At 38.8% G+C, this 17,223-nt stretch overlaps 2 protein-coding genes across 3 annotated transcripts in view; one reads left to right on the top strand and one right to left on the bottom strand.

Annotated features, from left to right (window-relative positions):
- LOC111345821 (G patch domain-containing protein 2) overlaps positions 1-17,223 on the bottom strand; it is an 83,892-nt gene that overhangs the window by 23,839 nt on the left and 42,830 nt on the right. The gene's annotated exons all lie outside the window — the stretch shown is intronic.
- The window catches only part of LOC111345826 (phospholipid-transporting ATPase ABCA3-like), a 58,907-nt gene that overhangs the window by 7,159 nt on the left and 34,525 nt on the right, over positions 1-17,223 (top strand). For both annotated transcript variants that reach the window (XM_088745295.1, XM_088745294.1), the window contains exons 3-18: positions 4,754-4,785; positions 8,299-8,496; positions 9,690-9,824; positions 10,735-10,894; positions 11,613-11,724; positions 11,948-12,058; positions 12,164-12,307; positions 12,445-12,539; positions 13,046-13,159; positions 13,391-13,591; positions 13,997-14,117; positions 14,779-14,883; positions 15,313-15,594; positions 15,868-15,986; positions 16,163-16,309; positions 16,491-16,580. In XM_088745295.1, coding sequence (XP_088601421.1) covers positions 4,754-4,785; positions 8,299-8,496; positions 9,690-9,824; positions 10,735-10,894; positions 11,613-11,724; positions 11,948-12,058; positions 12,164-12,307; positions 12,445-12,539; positions 13,046-13,159; positions 13,391-13,591; positions 13,997-14,117; positions 14,779-14,883; positions 15,313-15,594; positions 15,868-15,986; positions 16,163-16,309; positions 16,491-16,580 — 2,166 coding nt within the window. The remainder of the gene's footprint in view (positions 1-4,753; positions 4,786-8,298; positions 8,497-9,689; positions 9,825-10,734; positions 10,895-11,612; positions 11,725-11,947; positions 12,059-12,163; positions 12,308-12,444; positions 12,540-13,045; positions 13,160-13,390; positions 13,592-13,996; positions 14,118-14,778; positions 14,884-15,312; positions 15,595-15,867; positions 15,987-16,162; positions 16,310-16,490; positions 16,581-17,223) is intronic.

The following is a 17,223-nucleotide window of genomic DNA, read 5'->3' as shown; positions in this document are numbered from 1 at the left end:
GAACCAGCATTTGTCTTGCTACGGCACTGCTCAGCAAAGTGGCCTTTCCTTTTGCATTTGCTGCATTCTTTCCCATAGGCGGGGCATTTTCTGCGACCATGTTTGCGTCCACATCTTGTGCAGTTGTACTGGCTCTTGGTACGTCCATCACTGGAAACCTTGGGCTTTTTGCTGAATGGCTTCTTCTTTTGTTCGAGCTCCTCTGCACTTTTAGTTTCTCCCAGGTTGTGGTCCCTTCTGATTTTTTCCACTTCGCGTATATGCGTCTGAGCTTGTTCCTCAGCTCTGGCAGTCTCAAGAACACGGTTTGCATCTGCCTCTTTGGGTAAAGCATAGACTTTCTCTATAATTTTCGAGTTCGTCAGTCCATATTTGAGGGTTTCCGCTTCGAGAACTTTTTGCATTGCGGGCTCGTACTCACATTGGTGAAGTACATCTCGTATCCGTCCGTAGAAAATATCCACTGACTCTCCCTTCTCCTGTCTCATGAACCTCAGGGTCATTCTCGCAGCATTCCACGAACCATGGCAACCTTCTTTCTTGGAACACAAGTTGTCAAAAAAGGTCCACAGCGGTTCGAGTTTTTCCTTGTCTCCTGGTGGAAATGGATGTTGCTCATGTTTGACACATGCCTCTGGTCCCATCCACATTAGCACTTTGTTTACTTTCACACTGTCCTCGAGCCCTTCGTAGCATTCTAACACCTTTTTCGCCAAAGTTTTGAAGCACAAATATTCGTGGTGTAGCTTTTTGGCACTGAAGTCTAACCTCTTGGGCATTTCAACTCCATGTAGCCTTGCTCTAGCGGCTTGTTCGATGGCAGCTTGTCGTGTCCTCCTTTCTGCGTCTGTTTCAGGCATGGTGACTTTTTTTTTTTTTTTTTTAACTAACTAGCGCGATCGATCGACGTCTTCACTTGCTTTCATGCACTTAACTGACGAAATTGTTTCTTGTTCGTCTCCACTGGGCTGGATTACCGTTTGGGACAAGCGGACCAGTAATCCAGACTCGCTGTTCTGTGCTGGGATGGCTTCGGTGAAAAGAATTCAGATTATGGCACTTTCCAAAATCCAAGATGGCGGCCAGTGTGGTTTACTGTTTCGATCCCCGTGTCCCTTCGAATTTTCGTCCTGGAGTATCTTCGAAGGCTCCAAACTGTTTCTTCTTTCTTTCTTGATCTTCGAGTGAGTCACGTCGGGGTCACCATGAAGTATACTCTGCGCTATTACTCACAGAAGATCAACCTTTATTGTACGGTTTGCACACTCTAGTTTTACATGTGCTATTGTGCAATCGAGAGACACCAGAACTCCGCTTACATAAAGTATAGCTTAAACACGTAGCGAAATCTAAACTGCTACGTCAGTATGGAACACAACATACATTGCAGATGTAATGCAATTTTAAAAAGAAATGCAATACCACAAGCCAGGTTAAGTTCTAACTTTTACAGACTGAAAATATTTGAAAGGAAGATATTACTCATCCCATCATGACCACGCACCCCACCCCCACTAACTCAGAACTTTTCATTCTGTGCTCTGTTGCTTTAATTACCATTAAGCTGTAGAAGCTTCTGTAATGAGTTAAGCCATTTCTTACATATTAAGTTTAATTTGTATGTGAAGCATGTCCAGCATGTTTGGAATTCAGCAATGTAAATTGTCATATTATATTGCCATATCATGTTCCCACCAATAAAGTAGCTCCATTTTCTGCCTTCAAAAGCACACACAACCCACAATTCCTCTATTCGCTCCGACAAAGGGCCAACGCTTGAAATGTCAGCTTTTGTAACTGTTACGGTGGCCAATTTACCATTTCAACTTTGTTGATATATCCAATTTAAATTGTCATATTTCCTGGCTGTTCAGTATTTCTTGGATAAGAAAAAACTTCCTTGGCGTTGAGACATACATGTACCTGGTCGTTTAGAATGTATGTTGTTTAACAGCTCTGAAAAGGAGCAGGTGTTTCCACAAGCTTGTAGAACATTTATTGAAATTGCATGTTCATGTAAAATTTGTGAACACATGTATACACTCATAGTTGTTGGCATGTGGAAATAACTGGAAGTATACAGCATACTTTGTTTGGAACTGGGGAAAGAGCATCATCCTCACTAGCTTGTGGAATATTTAGAGGCACAATATGCATAAATTTTGTAACAAAATAAGGAGGACATAATCTTGGATGTGTGTCGTTACACTTAGAGGGGGTGCTGCTTAATGGGAAGAAACTAGTACTGATGCTACACAGCTTTACCCCCATGACAAATGGCTGGTAGACTTCAAAATACAGACCCACTCTAAATTTTTAGATTTTACAGCCTGTTTCTTATTCACAGAAGATAACTTAAAGGTGTGAGGGGGGGGGATGTTTGTAATTACCATTTGTTGAAACCCTGTAACTCCCATTTGTGACCAGGACAGAATTTCTCCTCACACCAACAATACATTCACATTTTCAAGCAGACAGGAAATGAGAAAACATTGAAATATCACTAAGGGGATTATTAGTTGATCCAGTGCCAAATTCTCCAAACTAAAATGGTGAGAATTGTATGGCAGAGAGTAAGGAGAATTGCTAATGAGATCTTAGGAGTGAAAGGGTTAATTTTGCAGTGCAGACCACAAGGGACAATGGGTATTTTCACTTTAACTTTATGTTCTGTAATGACTTATCATGAAGGCTGTGGTCTAACAGCGCCTGGTAGCCCCTGGTGCCTTACTTTTGCTCTTGGGTGACTCAGGAATCGTAGTTTTGAAATAAAAAGCATATGCTGGGTACCCTGGATTTCACAGTTTCAGAGCACTGGGCTCCCTTCAATTTTTCTTAGAGCACAGCCTTGTAAATGTTGTTTAGATAGGAGCATGTATGGTTTCTTACTGTCTGTTGTTGTCACTGGGAAAAATTAGTGTTTGGGTAGTAGTTTTTGGAGAACTGGTACTATTAATAGTCAGAATTTACTTAATTTTTTTAGCTCCTAAGATTAACTATAGCTAGCAACTAATTTCTCCTTACAATTATCACCCCTGAATCGCTCATTAAGGTTATGAGAATAAAAGAAATAATCACCAACTAAACAAGCTCTTGATTGTTTTGAACAAATTCTCCTTGTCAGCAGTTAAGCAAATGTAAAGAGAGCACTATGGAGAATATGCACACTGATGTTAGGGTGTAGAAGGTAGAGCCAAACGTAATTCAGTTAGGCATGCAGGGATTGACACTAACTTTTCAACTTACTAGCCAAGTGGCTAGTGTATGGTGGCCGAGAACTGCCATTAAACATATTCAAATTTATAGGAATTATTTTTGTTATTTTTTTTAAATTTCGATTTATTTCTCATTTTTCTTTTAAAATAAAAGCAAGTGAAAGTAAAATGTAAAATAGAAATAAAATGAAACCAAAGATAAATGAAATGAAATCAAAATTAAATACTACCCGGCCGAGCGCTGCCACTAGTTTTTTTTTTCGCGGTAGGAAAAAAAAAAATTTGTTCGTGGCCGAATGCTGCCACACGGCCAAGGGCTGCCAAACAAACCCAGAACTCTTTGTAGGATGCCTGTCAAGATTTTAGCATGGCGGATGCCGAGTGGAAAAAGTTAAAAGAGAAAGTGACTGCGAAAAGAGGGAAGAAGCGTGATGCAGGAGATACAACGCATAAATTAATTAAAGGAAAGGAGCTGTATAATGATAACTGTTGAATTCAATGAAGAAAAAGAGGCGTTTGCTCACGGTGGGTTTCGCATTGCATACAAAGCAACCACAAAGCACCCGCAGTTCAAGGGGACTACTTGGGTCATTAAAAGATACCTTCCTGATGCTGTGAAGGGAATAAATGACATTGGGCAAACTGTCCAACAACACACCCAAAAGGCGGTTCAGATGCATCTTGCAAGGAATTTTGCTCGCCAGTTGGAACAAAAAATCATTGAAAAACATGCTATTGATGCATTTGGAGAGGTCCTAAGGTTTAGAAAGATCTACTACGGTGAAGAGGATAAAGGAGAATTTGTGACTGTGGAGGAGTTTATTAATGGACAGTTTACCAAGTACTTAAACAATACTGGTGATTGTTGTGTCGAGGAAACAGATGTTATGGGTCAGAAGGCTCAACGTCTAACCCATTTTCCTTATGAAAAGTCAGACAAAAAACTCATGTTGCTAGATATACAAGGACATGGGTATGAATTATTCAACCCAGAAATTGCTTCTCATGAACTTTTTGATGGTAGTGCATTCTGGGCTTGTTTGGCAGCCCTCGGCTATGTGGCAGCGTTCGGCCACAAACAAATTTTTTTTTCCGACCGCAAAAAAAAAAAAAAAAAAAAAAAAAAAAAAAAAAAAAGAATGAAAAAAAAAAAAAAAAAAAAAAAAAGTGGCAGCGCTCGGCCGGGTAGTATTTAATTTTGATTTGATTCCATTTATCTTTGGTTTCATTTTATTTCTATTTTACATTTTACTTTCACTTGCTTTTATTTTAAAAAGAAAAAAATAACAAAAATAATTCCTATAAATTTGAATATGTTTAATGGCAGTTCTCGGCCACCATACTAGTGACAACCTGTGATGTTACGACAATTTCAGTTTGTTTACTAGCCAAACTGGCCTGTGAAAATCGAAAACCACAAGCCAAAACTGAATTTCTACTAATCTGTGGCTAATTGGCTTAACCGTTAGAGTCGAGCCCTGGCATGTACATGTAGTTTCATTCCTCTAATTCAATAATATACTTTCTTGTTTTTGTAGGTTGCTCACTGAGACGCGAGACAACTGTTTCAGTATGTATCATGTTTCAGTACTGAATAAATTCTGGTCTAAATAAACTCACAAATGTAAAATTAATTTATGTCTCAATGTGAGAATTGCAATACTGACAGTAATAATTTGTACATATCGTTTCAAATTAATGAAAACTTAAGCCTTATCGTATTTGGTAGACAATATGGTGGAGCTCAGCGACCCTGTATTCTTAGTTGCTCCGTGTAGCTTCTTTGATGATCTTGAGTCAATGGTGCGTGTGTAAACAAAAGTACAGTTAAATGAAACTTTTCACTAAGTGTATTGTGTCATCAAACACTTAACCTGTTTTAAGAGGCTGTCCGCCTAAGAACGGATAAGGCAAATTTCGGACCTTCACCGATTTCCCTAATTTTTACTGTAAAAGTCGAGACTTCTATCCCACGAAAAAATATTGCGTTTATTTTGAACGAGTCTGGTTTTTTCACTTTTTACGAGATATTTTTCAAGGTGACCTCAAAGGCACCCAGTTTCCCCCCCCGGACCTCCATAATTTAGCTACAAAAGTCGATCGCTGCTGTAGCCGTATTTTCGATTCTAACGAGCTTTCTATTTTACATGTCTAAGATCAACCTTTTGTCATTACGTTAACGGTAAAATAATCACACTGTATATATTTTTCACTGAGTTACAAATTTTTCAAAATACTTACCTCGAGCACTGAAATTTGTGATGCGTGAGGTACATGTGGTTGAGAGCTATTTTCTCTTATGTGGGACCTAATCTCAAGTCAAATCTATTACAGCCTATAAGCACTTACACCTAATAACTAAATTATGGAATAGAACTTTTGGGCACTCTTCATGGCGTGCCGCAGAGAGCTTTGCGAATTTAACAAATATTCGCCATTGTGATCGAAACCAAAGATAACGCGATCCGCACATGAATCCGATTTCTAAGCCCTAACGGCCTAAAACTGCTTGAAGATAAAGTACCAACTCGTTAATGAAGTATCGAATCGATAAAAATATTGTTTTGTCCGTCTTACATGGTATGGAGGAAATGTTTCAGAATAATGTTTCTCTGTAGTCATATGCAAATTAGCTGCATGCGTTCCTTGTTTTTCGACACACGGGTCCAAAATAGTTTCCGTAGCAAAATTTGACCATGCAAACAATAGTTTCTATAGAAGTGGAAACGTTACTGTTGTATCCCTTTTGGACTTTAGAAACTTACTTAATGTTCAAGAGCGCTAGCCTTTGTTTTCAGTTATCAACGTTTGCCAACGGAATTTGTTGTTGAAAAAGTTGTTCATTTCACTCGTGTTTATTATTGTGGCCAATTTGCCAGATTTGACCATTTCTTCCAGCTATTTGCTAAAGTTTTCATTTTAAGTGGTTAGCAAGTTGTTCATCATCATTTGTAGAATGGCATCACAGTTGGTTTGTTAGCCTAATGGTAAGAGCGCTGAACCAGCGGTGTTGCAAAAGTCAAGGGTTCGAATTACGTTCAAGAAAGAATTTTTCAGGTTTATTTTCGCAAATTAAAAGTTTCGTCTATAATTGCGATGAACTTTTTCTCGTTCCACAGTTCCAATATACTGTATTCATATATTCATCATTTCAAAACGGTATTTGTTGAAGAGGTGAAATTTACATGTTTACTTTTTCAATGTGACTGAATCAGTTACGCCTGGTCACGCAACATCTAGTTTCAGAGGTTTGTCTTGTCGTCAAATCAAACGCAAATCCCGAAGATATGCAATATGATTGAGTCATCGAGAGTAGGAGAATCCTGCCGGGAGAAATTGAAAAATAATACAAATGATCGAAACTGGCATTTTAATAAACTCCTGCAAAATTCACATATCAGTAATTTCTCGAAATTAAGAAAATGACAAACCTATATTTACGCGTAAATGCTATTAACATCTCCCACGGTCACGGTAGTATTTTTTTACTTTCTTTTTTCTCTTTTAATTTTTGCGAGTTAAGAAAATCGCCACGAACTTAATAACGACAATTTTGAGAGATTTTCGCGAATACTCTCAGAAGTGAGTACGTTAATTCGCTGAGTACAACTGTTTATCAGGTTACTTTGAGGCTGTGCCTATTGTTCTAAAACAAACTCGCTCCACAGGCACCATCATTTGTTTTCCTGGGCTATGCAGCTTCTGATATTGTTTAATTAAAACATTGGCATTCCTGTATAAATGACATCAGTTGCTCAATAAGGTCTTTTTTCCTGTCTCTTGATTTAAATGGTACTTCAAAAAACGAGAAGATTTTATTTGAGCAAAATGTTACATTAAAAAGACTAAGCTTATTCTCCTTTGTGCACTCACACAGATTAAAGACATTGTAGGACAGAGGGTGCTGCGGCTTTAGTTCATTAAGGATGTGTTCCATCAGCCATTGTCGTTCAGCTTCCTCTTCCTATAGGGACAGTTCCTTTGGATTTTGCTCGATTTCTGAGGGTGTTCGTTGCCTCTTTTTGTTTGCTGTAAGGCGAGAGAAAAACCCCTACACTTGGCTCTTGGTAAGCCACTCCTCTCGGTCAAACAACCTATTATTCTGCTCGTCTCTTGCCTTTCGCATATCATTTGAAACCTGCTGAGGGTCAGCTTTTAGCCCTGATTGTTCGCCTTGATCAAAATTTGCTGTTAAATAATTCTTAACTTTGCAACTGAATCTAGTGGATCCTGCTCGTGGCTTGGGTAGGGCCCAGCCCATACTGACAGTGTTTACTGGAGGCATTGAGTCACGTACAACCTGGTGGGTACTAGTTTCGCACTGTGGTTCGTCAGTGATGCTGACTGATGTAGTAAACCTCTCTGCCCAATCTCTACGGAGTTAATCATATACTGTTTCTGACAGCCTTTCATCCTTCACACAATGGTCCCCTATGTTCAAATGTAACTCGAGCTCTGAAAACGTTTGGAAACTCTTCACGCATCCAGGCTCCGAACATTCAAACATGTCCATCTTTGAATCGTCCAAATCATCGTCTTCATTTGAACCCTCTGTTCCAGGAACTGTGTATTCATACACACGTGCATTGTGGAAAGGGAAGAACTCCTTACTTACAACAAGAGCGGCGTCCCCTTGGTCATTTGAAACTAGCTGGTCGTAAGAAATCTCCTTGCCACGCCCTATTCCGTATGACCTCCACGCACGTATACTTTTTTCCCCAAACTGGATGTTGTGTAGCTGGATGTTGTGTAGCTTTATACATTTTCAACTGCTAGGATTGTGAGGATCGATAGAAAAGCATGCACGACTTTTATTTGGGTAGAGATCTTCCAGCACTTCAAACACTACAAAGGACACAAATATTGTTGAAGCGAGATAGTCCTTCTCTCAGTCCTAAACTTTGGGGTCAATTCAAAAAACACCATTAGCTTGATTTGTAGATTTCATGATTTCCCTTATTATGAAGTTTAGCACTTCTCTTCTATTTATTTTCTTCATCAGGAGGATTTTGTTTTTGTTTGATGAAGTTGTGGTCATTAACACTGATTGTTGTGTGATTGAAAACAATTCTGATTTTTACAGGTACTTTTGAACCATTGGCAACAAAAGATATACCAAAAGAAATTGTGAACAGTTTAATATCTGGAGATGACAGGAAGAATTTTTTCCAAAATCTACCCAAGAATATTAGTTTGACTAACACTGCAGAAGTAACAGCCTCCTTGAGGAAGAAAGTGGAGAACAAGACATATCTTGCTTATTATCCAACATCCCCTCCAGGTATGCATTTTAGTGGTTATTGGTTAGAGACAGTGTTCTGTTAGCTTACAGGAATCCTGCTAAGAGCAGGACTGTTGCTAAAGCCATGAGCTGGTTAGCCTGTGAAAATATTTTGCACAATCATATAACATGCATGATATGTTCCTTAATATTAGACTTATGAAAGCTATGATTGGTTAAGAGTGTACAGTTAAGTGAAGTTAACATGAAGTTATTGCATTGAGTTCAGAGTCTCCCTTATTTCCCATTCCCTCATCAGGTAGTGTTCTAACCATTTTCACTGCATTACCACAGTAGGGTAGGAGTAGAATGGAACATATGCGAACCATGCGAGTAGTCCACCCAATATATCCCATCCATTCCACCCCAGGGGAGGACATCCATCACACAGTAATCTCGTGCGTGAGAAATTAACGTCTTCTACCCCTAACCCTGTAGGAGATGGGACCTCCATTTATTCGTCCCTATCCGAGAAGACTAGAATATCTAACCATTTCTTGATGTTATAGAAAGGTAGCATATTCTTCTCAATTATTTTAAGACCTTGAGTGTTGGTCTGGCTGGGGCTCGAACCCTTGACCTCCCGCACAACAGTCCAGTGCACTATCCATTGAGCTACTCAGAGAGAAGTGTCTTCTTTGCAGATTGTTTTTAAAACTGTACAGTAAAACAATTATTGAATTGGGTTTTTGCATGACGTCATGAATTATCAAACCTTATGTATGTGTCATCTGCTGTCAGCTTTGGAAGATAACTTAGACCTCGGGATTGATAATTCATGATATCATGCTCAACCTCATCCAGTAGTTGCTTGTTATGTGCAAAAAGACAAATTTTGTTACGTGTTCACTCAGAAGGAAGGATCTTCTTTTGCAAATCATTTACAATTGTATACAGTGTCGGGGCTGTGGTCTAGCAGCGCCTGGTGGACCCTGGCGCCTTACTTTCGCTCTTGGGCGAGTTGGGAATTTTAGTTTTTTCATATAAAAGCATATGCTGGGTACCCTGTATTTCAAAGTTTCAGAGCAGTGGGCTCCCTTCACTTTTTCTTAGAGGTTCAGCCAGCTTGCAGTGCAGATAAACTTGTTCACATATAGAAGTTCAGTGTAGGCATGGATGGCATTTTTTTTTCTTATTATTTTGTGGTGATTTTTCTCCATTTCCTAATTTTTTTTTTTACTATTACCCTTAAGTGAGAAAAATAATGAACAGAGTGGCAGGCATCACAGGGTTAAGGGTGGTCCACGGCAGCATATTCCACAAGAAGAACTGGTCTTCAGCAGAGGAAATAGCTGATGAGGCCTCACAGCATGAAGAATACTATGCAGGTATGGATGGTGTATATATATCTTATTAAGCAAGCGCGAGGACTGTACTGGGAGAATATTGGCCTGAGGTCTTGACAGTACAGACCGAGCGCAGCGAGGTCCGTACAAAAAAGACCGAGGGCCAATATCCTTCCAGTATGGTCCCAAGCAAGCTTGTTTAATAAGAGGTTTATTATATGACTGAAGTTCAAAGGGACACAAGTGCGGTATCATTCGGGACCATTCGGGACAGTGCCCGGTCCAATACTGAGAGAATATTGACCGGCAATAGAGCATTTTGATTAGTTGATTTTAGTTATTGGCCCTCTGACTGCCCGAGTCGTGTAATAAATACCTGTATACAGACGTGTGGTCATATATTTTAGGTCATCATGATTTTAAACCACTGTTCACCCTTTGACCCCAAGAGAAACTCACCTAAAATTTCTCCTTACTGAATATCACTCCTGAATCACACTTTAAGGTCAGGAGAATGTAGGAAATGATCACTAACTGTATCAAATGAATATGCCAGAAAGCCGCACTAAACGAACAAAAAGGGAGAGACCTTGTGGTAAACAACAAGTCATCTTCATTGGAGGGATAAACACACTTTCCAACATCTGGGAATCTCTAAATATGGGTTTGAAAAATTAAGGCATGTCACGCAACGTGTCACACTAACTAATTGAAGAAGCTCTTGATCGTTAAACAAATTCTTCTTGGCAGGAAATATGATGAGAACAGCTTGTCTAGAGAATATGTTTATTCATATATAACGGCTGCAGCTTGCAACTGGAACATGTACTGCACATTTGAAATGAGTTAATATAATTATTATTTATAACAATAATGATGTTTAAAAATATACCTTTTATGAGGTTTTCTCAAAAATATTTTCTTAAAACTTTAATGATATCTCTAATTCTAGTTGTGGACTTCAAAATCAGTAAAGATGCCACAAAACTTCCCAAACAGATCAAGTACAGCCTGCGATTTTCACACACCATTGGTGGTAGCAGGAAAAGCTGGAGGACAGAAAATACCTACCCAAACTTTCAGGCTGTTGGGCCTAGGAGAAATGAAGACGGGTAAAAACACAGACTGTTTGAAACTTATTTCTCGCTGCAGTGATAACATGATTTTAAGTGCAATTTGGGGTTAATATGCAAGTAAATTTTTCAAAGACAACAAAATTGTGGGTGAGCCAGTGCAATTTGAAGTTTATGAAAAATTTAGAAGTGTTTATTTACACCAATTAAATTGCACATGAAATCAGGTGATTACCCAGTGATAATTTACAGGAAAAAAGTATCACAGAAAGTTTAGAAATCTTGATAACATGCATGTGCTATTTGTAATTTACACTCATGTTACAACTTTGCACCTTTCTCACATGAAAAATGCACAAGTTTTCAGCTAATCAACCGCTTTCAACCAATGAGAGATCAGGGAGTATAAATTGAATATTGACTAGAAGTTGGAAACAAAGTGGGGCAACAGGACTTACTTCGCCCCCTTACTTACTCAGTCTCACCAAGTTCTAGCTGTCACCAAGTGAAGTTCAGGGACGCGACATCAAGGGGGCAGTTCACCCACAGCTGTACATTCCAAAGGGCCTGAGTGCATAAAATTTCAGCTGAGAAGATTCTCATTTACAATTTTTTTACCTAGTAGTTTAAATTCCCCAAGTGTGTATTCAGGGAGCTTTCCCTTGACTATTAATAAGTTTTGAATTGGCATATGTAGAGGTGTAATGTCGAAAATTCCTTTTGATCAGTGTTGTGAACACATTTTGTCATTTTTCAGCCAATGTTGCAAAGGGTATTCCTCTCACTTTGTGCTGGTGCAGTATGCAGTTGATATGGCTATCATCCAAGAACATGCAAACCTGAGTCAACAAATTCCACTAAAACTGCAGGTATATTTTTTACAGCGTATTGTAAGTGTTTGAATTACAAATAGCTTATTTATTTTATATGTATTTGATAAGGATGAAGGCAAACTCAGGCACTGAAGCAACATGACCATTTGATGTTAATTTTTTTTTTCTTGTAGATTGTGTTTCTTTTTTACTTGTCTATTTTCACCAACAGATGCATAAGTGTGTCTCAAAAATGTGAATTCTCTCTATCTTTTTTCAGCAATTTCCTTATCCAAAGTTCACTCAGAACATCTTCATACAGACAGTGGAGGGACTTCTTCCCTTGCTCATGACTCTAGCATTCATGTATTCTGCCATGAGTGTTATAAAGGTCAGTTGTATTGTTACCAACTACATCGCACCTCATCGATATCTGCATGTATTGAAAAAGGGAATTGAGCTTCACTGAGATAAATTTCTTCTCTTTGTTTTACAGGAGCTAGTCTTTGAGAAACAACAGCGTTTGAAAGAATCAATGAAAATGATGGGACTTGCAAACTGGATTCACTGGCTGGCTTGGTTCACCAAAAATCTTTTGTTTCTGCTCATAGTGATAATTACAGCCACAGCCTTCTTGAAGGTGGGTATTTAGTTCTGATATCTGTTTGGCATTTTTATTTTGACAATTATCGGGTATCTCTTAATAAATCATGCATTCGATATTTTTAGAGTCAAAGCACTTGTACATGCTAATTATAAATATTTGCTTTTCTACAGGGATTTAAGATTTTCGAGTTCTCCAATGGCTTGCTTATCTTCGTTTTCCTTCTCCTGTATATGATAGCAAGCATTATGTTCTGTTTCGCATTGAGGTAAGTACTTATTTGTTCTTGTGAGTGTGATATAAGTGTAGTATTACATTTCTTAATAGCAGTAAAAGTAGGATTGATTATCCATAGAGGTCACTAATTTTAGAGACTAGATTTAGCCTGACCTAACAGACAGACATCTATATTTATACAGGATAGCCCCTTCAGTGTAGTAAACACTGGTATCAACGGGGGTCCTGTTACCCACCCAACCCACCCCAGGGGAGGACATCCATCACACAGTAATCTCGTGCGTGGGAAATTAACGTCTCCTGCCCCTAACCCTGCAGGAGACGGGACCTCCATTTATTCGTCCCTATCCGAGAAGACTAGAATATCTAACCATTTCTTGATGTTAAAGAAAGGAAGCATATTCTTCTCAGTTAATTTTAAGACCCTGAGTGTTGGTCCGGCCGGTATTGAACTCTCGACCTCCCGCACAGCAGTCCGGCGCTCTCCCAATTGAGCTAACCAGGCGGCGGCAACCTTTTGACATTTCCCATTTCTAGCGTTTTCTTCTCAAGACCAACTGTGGCTATGCTGTTTGGTGCAGTGGCCTGGTGCTGTACTCTGGTTCCATATCTGACATTTGCTCAGCAAGAGGCTTATGAGGCAATGTCAAGGTACATGGTATACAGTGTATGACTGTTCAATGTATATTACATAATATTATTATGCTTGTACATAACGACCACTTTTTCAAAATTAATCCTCAAGTATTATTGTTTACTAGAGGATTATTGTAATACTAGAACTGATCTTATAAGGCTAAAAAATAATAATTATTGTATTGATAGAAGAACTTTCTGTTTAATCACAAAGGGTTTTAACAGAACTGTTGTTCATCACCACAGGTCTGAGAAGGCTGCCGCATGTCTTTTACCAAACACTTGCCTGGGAATTGCAACCCGTATCATTGCCAAATTTGAGATCAGAGAGGTGGGTCTGACCTGGAGCCGGGTATCGCAGTCTCCTGACCCTGACGACGATTTCAGCTTTGATATGGTCCTAGCAATGCTTGTAGTCCAGAGTCTTATCTTTGGTGTAATCACCTGGTATGTTTTTTCTATTGAAGTGCTGTTGAAAGAAAAACTGTGCTGTAATTTGAAAGCATGATAACTATATTAAGTATACATGTGCAAACATGTTTGACTTAATAATGAAAAGAAATCTGGAAAGAGTGTGACAGAAATTATGTTTATCACTATAGGCATGTTGCACATGTTTATGCCAGGTGGCCAAACCTGCCAGTTAGTCTGTCATTGGTAGCTACTTTGACTTATTTTACCACAGGTGTTAATGAGAACTTTTGCAATTATTTAAACACTATCAAAGAAGTCCATTTATCAAAATAGAAGAGGCAAAACAAAATGATTTAAATTCATGGTGGAGATGATTTTAATGATTTATTTTGTTGGTTGACAGATGTATTTGTCACACTCAAATCTTTCTCTCCCCAGGTATGTCGAGGCTGTCTTCCCTGGTAGTTATGGAATCCCCAAGCCTTTCTACTTCCCCTTCACAAAGTCCTACTGGTGTGGAGTTTCCAGTGACAAAGTTGTCCAAGTAGGAGCTGAAGAGGTACACAGCATTACTATTACTAAATGGTCTCTTTTTAGCAAAACATTGTGCCACCTAATCAGCTCTAATTCTAAACGTTACTTTGGTTACTTTGGTACCTTTGACCCTGAATGGTGACTAGTACGTAATTTCTCCTTACAATATCTGACCCCTGAATCACACGTTAAGGTCAGGAGAATAAAGGAAGTGATCATTAGCATAAGAAGCTCTTGGTTATTAAACAAATTCTCCTTGTCAGCACCTTATGAAATGTATAGAGGAAAGTTAGAGAATTTGGATAGTGATGTCGGATTGTAAATTAAGGGATCATACCATACAAGATGCCTCTTTATTCCTGTATGATATACAAGGGAAAAAATATTGGATAGGACTATAGGGTCAGAATCAGGGAAGAGCAGAGCAGGGCAGAAAGAAGGGTAAGGTCAACAGAGCTCAAGAAGTACACAAAAAATTTGTGACAATTGATTTTTATCATTTTGATAAAAACATTCCTGCCCCATGCTGCTTTACCTCCTATAAGGAGGTCCTCTTTTCCAAAACAAAATGATTGTGGTTTCAAAATTGTCGAATGATACAATTAATTTTGTCTTGGGGAGGAACATCACTTTTTGTTACAGTTTCATGGGTCAAATAGTATTATTTTTCATATTTTGTGGTGTAGGAGTTGAATCCAGTCGATAAGCATTCTGATAATCCAGCCATTGAAGAGGAAACACATGATTTGCCCATTGGTGTGGGAATAAAGGATCTCAGAAAAGTGTTCAGGGTACGCGACTTTTTGTGGAAGTTTAAGTCAAATGAATATAGCTTGCTGTAATTTGAAGGTATTATAGTCTGTACTCAAGCCAAGTGGCCCAATCAGGTGGAGCTTATCCAGGTTTTCATGGCCTGAAGCAACTAGGAGTATTGATATTGCCCACTGGATTGGATGCCCCCCCCCTCCCCTGGCATTTTATGAGGCTTTCCCTGACAATTTGCCAGTACCCATTTAGAATCCTGGGGGAAGAGAGGCACTGTGAGAGCAAAGTACTTTGCCCAAGAACACAATAATGACCAGGCTGGCTACATGTAGGTCTTGAACCCAAACAGTTGTAAAGATGTGGCTTAATTTGCAGCTCACAAGGTGTTTTTACATGTACTTGTATTTTAATGTATTTTCTTTATTTTGTTTGATTTTATTTTAATCTGTTATAAGGGCTCAAAAGGGTCCAAGGTCGCCGTGGATGGACTCACTCTGAACATATACAAAGGTCAGATAACAGCACTACTTGGCCACAATGGAGCAGGAAAGACCACCACCATGTCTATCCTAACTGGTCTCTTTCCACCCTCTAATGGTTCTGCTCATATCAATGGCAAGAGTATTCTCACTGACATGGATGGTATCCGCAAGAGCCTGGGACTCTGTCCTCAACATAATGTTCTTTTTGACAGACTGACAGTTAAAGAACATCTGAAATTTTTCATCAACTTGAAGGTATGAAGTGGATTTGAAGACGCCATGTCATCAGTAGATAATTACTCAGTTGTCAGATGAAGATTTAGATATTTTTACTCATGATCAGTTACTTGCCAATTCTCCCATCTTGGGCTTGATTGTCACAAATTTTTGCAGCAAAATCTTGGATCCTATAATGTCATTCTGTAATAATATGAGCATAATCATTGCACGATCAAGAATTTAGTAGTTGCATACATGTAGGTACACTTAGTGAATAACTTTAATCTTTGAATTATATGTTACTTTTAGGGAACGTTTGGGCAAGAAGCTGAGATAGAAGTCTTGCAGATGATTAATGACATTCAGCTCACTGACAAATTAGATTGGGCCTCCTCCAAGCTCTCTGGTGGAATGAAAAGGAAATTATGGTAAAAATTATTTTCAGGTTGAGTTGTCATTTTAGTTATAACTAAGAGATAACTTTCTGACAAAATTGAAAACTGTCTGGATCTTCAATGGCTGGGTTACCAGAATACAGTCATTTTCATAAGATCCAATGCCAATTTGTTTGAGCAAGTTTAGAAAAGTTCTACTCTCTTTACAGTTGTGCTATTGCACTTATTGGAGGCTCACAAACTGTGTTCTTGGATGAGCCCACGTCAGGAATGGACCCATATGCCAGAAGAGGAACATGGGACTTACTCCTAAAGCATAAAGCAGGAAAGACCATTATCTTGACAACTCACTTCATGTAAGTTACCCTGTAAAGTTGCAATGTACAATAATTCGTGGTTTAATTGTCGCACTGAGTTAAGGATAAAGAACAGTTTGGTGCCTTTTTTTCTTGACGACCTTCGCTCGTAATGACCATCCACTTCAAATTTTCGTTATTTTATGCTAAATATGTGTTGTTTGTGTTTCTGGTTTTTCAGGGATGAAGCTGATTTCCTTGGAGACCGAATTGCCATCATGGCTGATGGACAACTGCGATGTTGTGGCAGTTCTCTGTTCCTTAAGGGCAGGTAAATTATGGTATTTCTTTGTCTTAAAAAACAGTTTGGCATAGTGGAAATTCATTACAATTAATCAGTTAACCAGACGTGAATGTGACTTTCGACTCTCCAATAACGCTGATTTGTTGAAATGGCAGTCATTGTAATCTTCACGTAATTTTGGTTTTATCAACTGAGGTGACAATGTGAATTGGCCACCGTAAAGAGTTTAAAAACTGATGTTTCAAGCGTTAGCCCTTCATCAGAGCGAAATCTTACCCTGCAGATGATTGCAACACACAATTTCCAGTTTTCTTAATCATCACAACATGATCATCCGTGTAATTTCTTGGAGTCTTACCTCTCCTCTGCAGTTACCCTTTTAATAGGGACATTAGGGACCTTAAGCAAACCACGACGGCGACGGCAATGAGGACGTGGAAAAACAAAAGATCTAATTGGCAGAACAATAGCTCAGCACGTGCGTTTTAAAACTTTGTACATTTCTTAGCCGTCCTTTGCAAAACAACAACGTGAAATCACCAAAATTTGCGTCACCTACGAACCGAAACCGCGACGGCAAATTATTTTGATTTACATTTCGAACGCAACGCTACTTTCATGTGTCATGTTGAGTTTGAGGTCTGGCGCCCTATAAGACAATAAACACATG

Source organism: Stylophora pistillata, chromosome 14 (genome assembly GCF_964205215.1).
Source record: "Stylophora pistillata chromosome 14, jaStyPist1.2, whole genome shotgun sequence".
In the NCBI taxonomy this organism is placed as follows: Eukaryota; Metazoa; Cnidaria; class Anthozoa; order Scleractinia; family Pocilloporidae; genus Stylophora; species Stylophora pistillata.
This window is presented reverse-complemented; position numbering and strand designations above follow the sequence as displayed.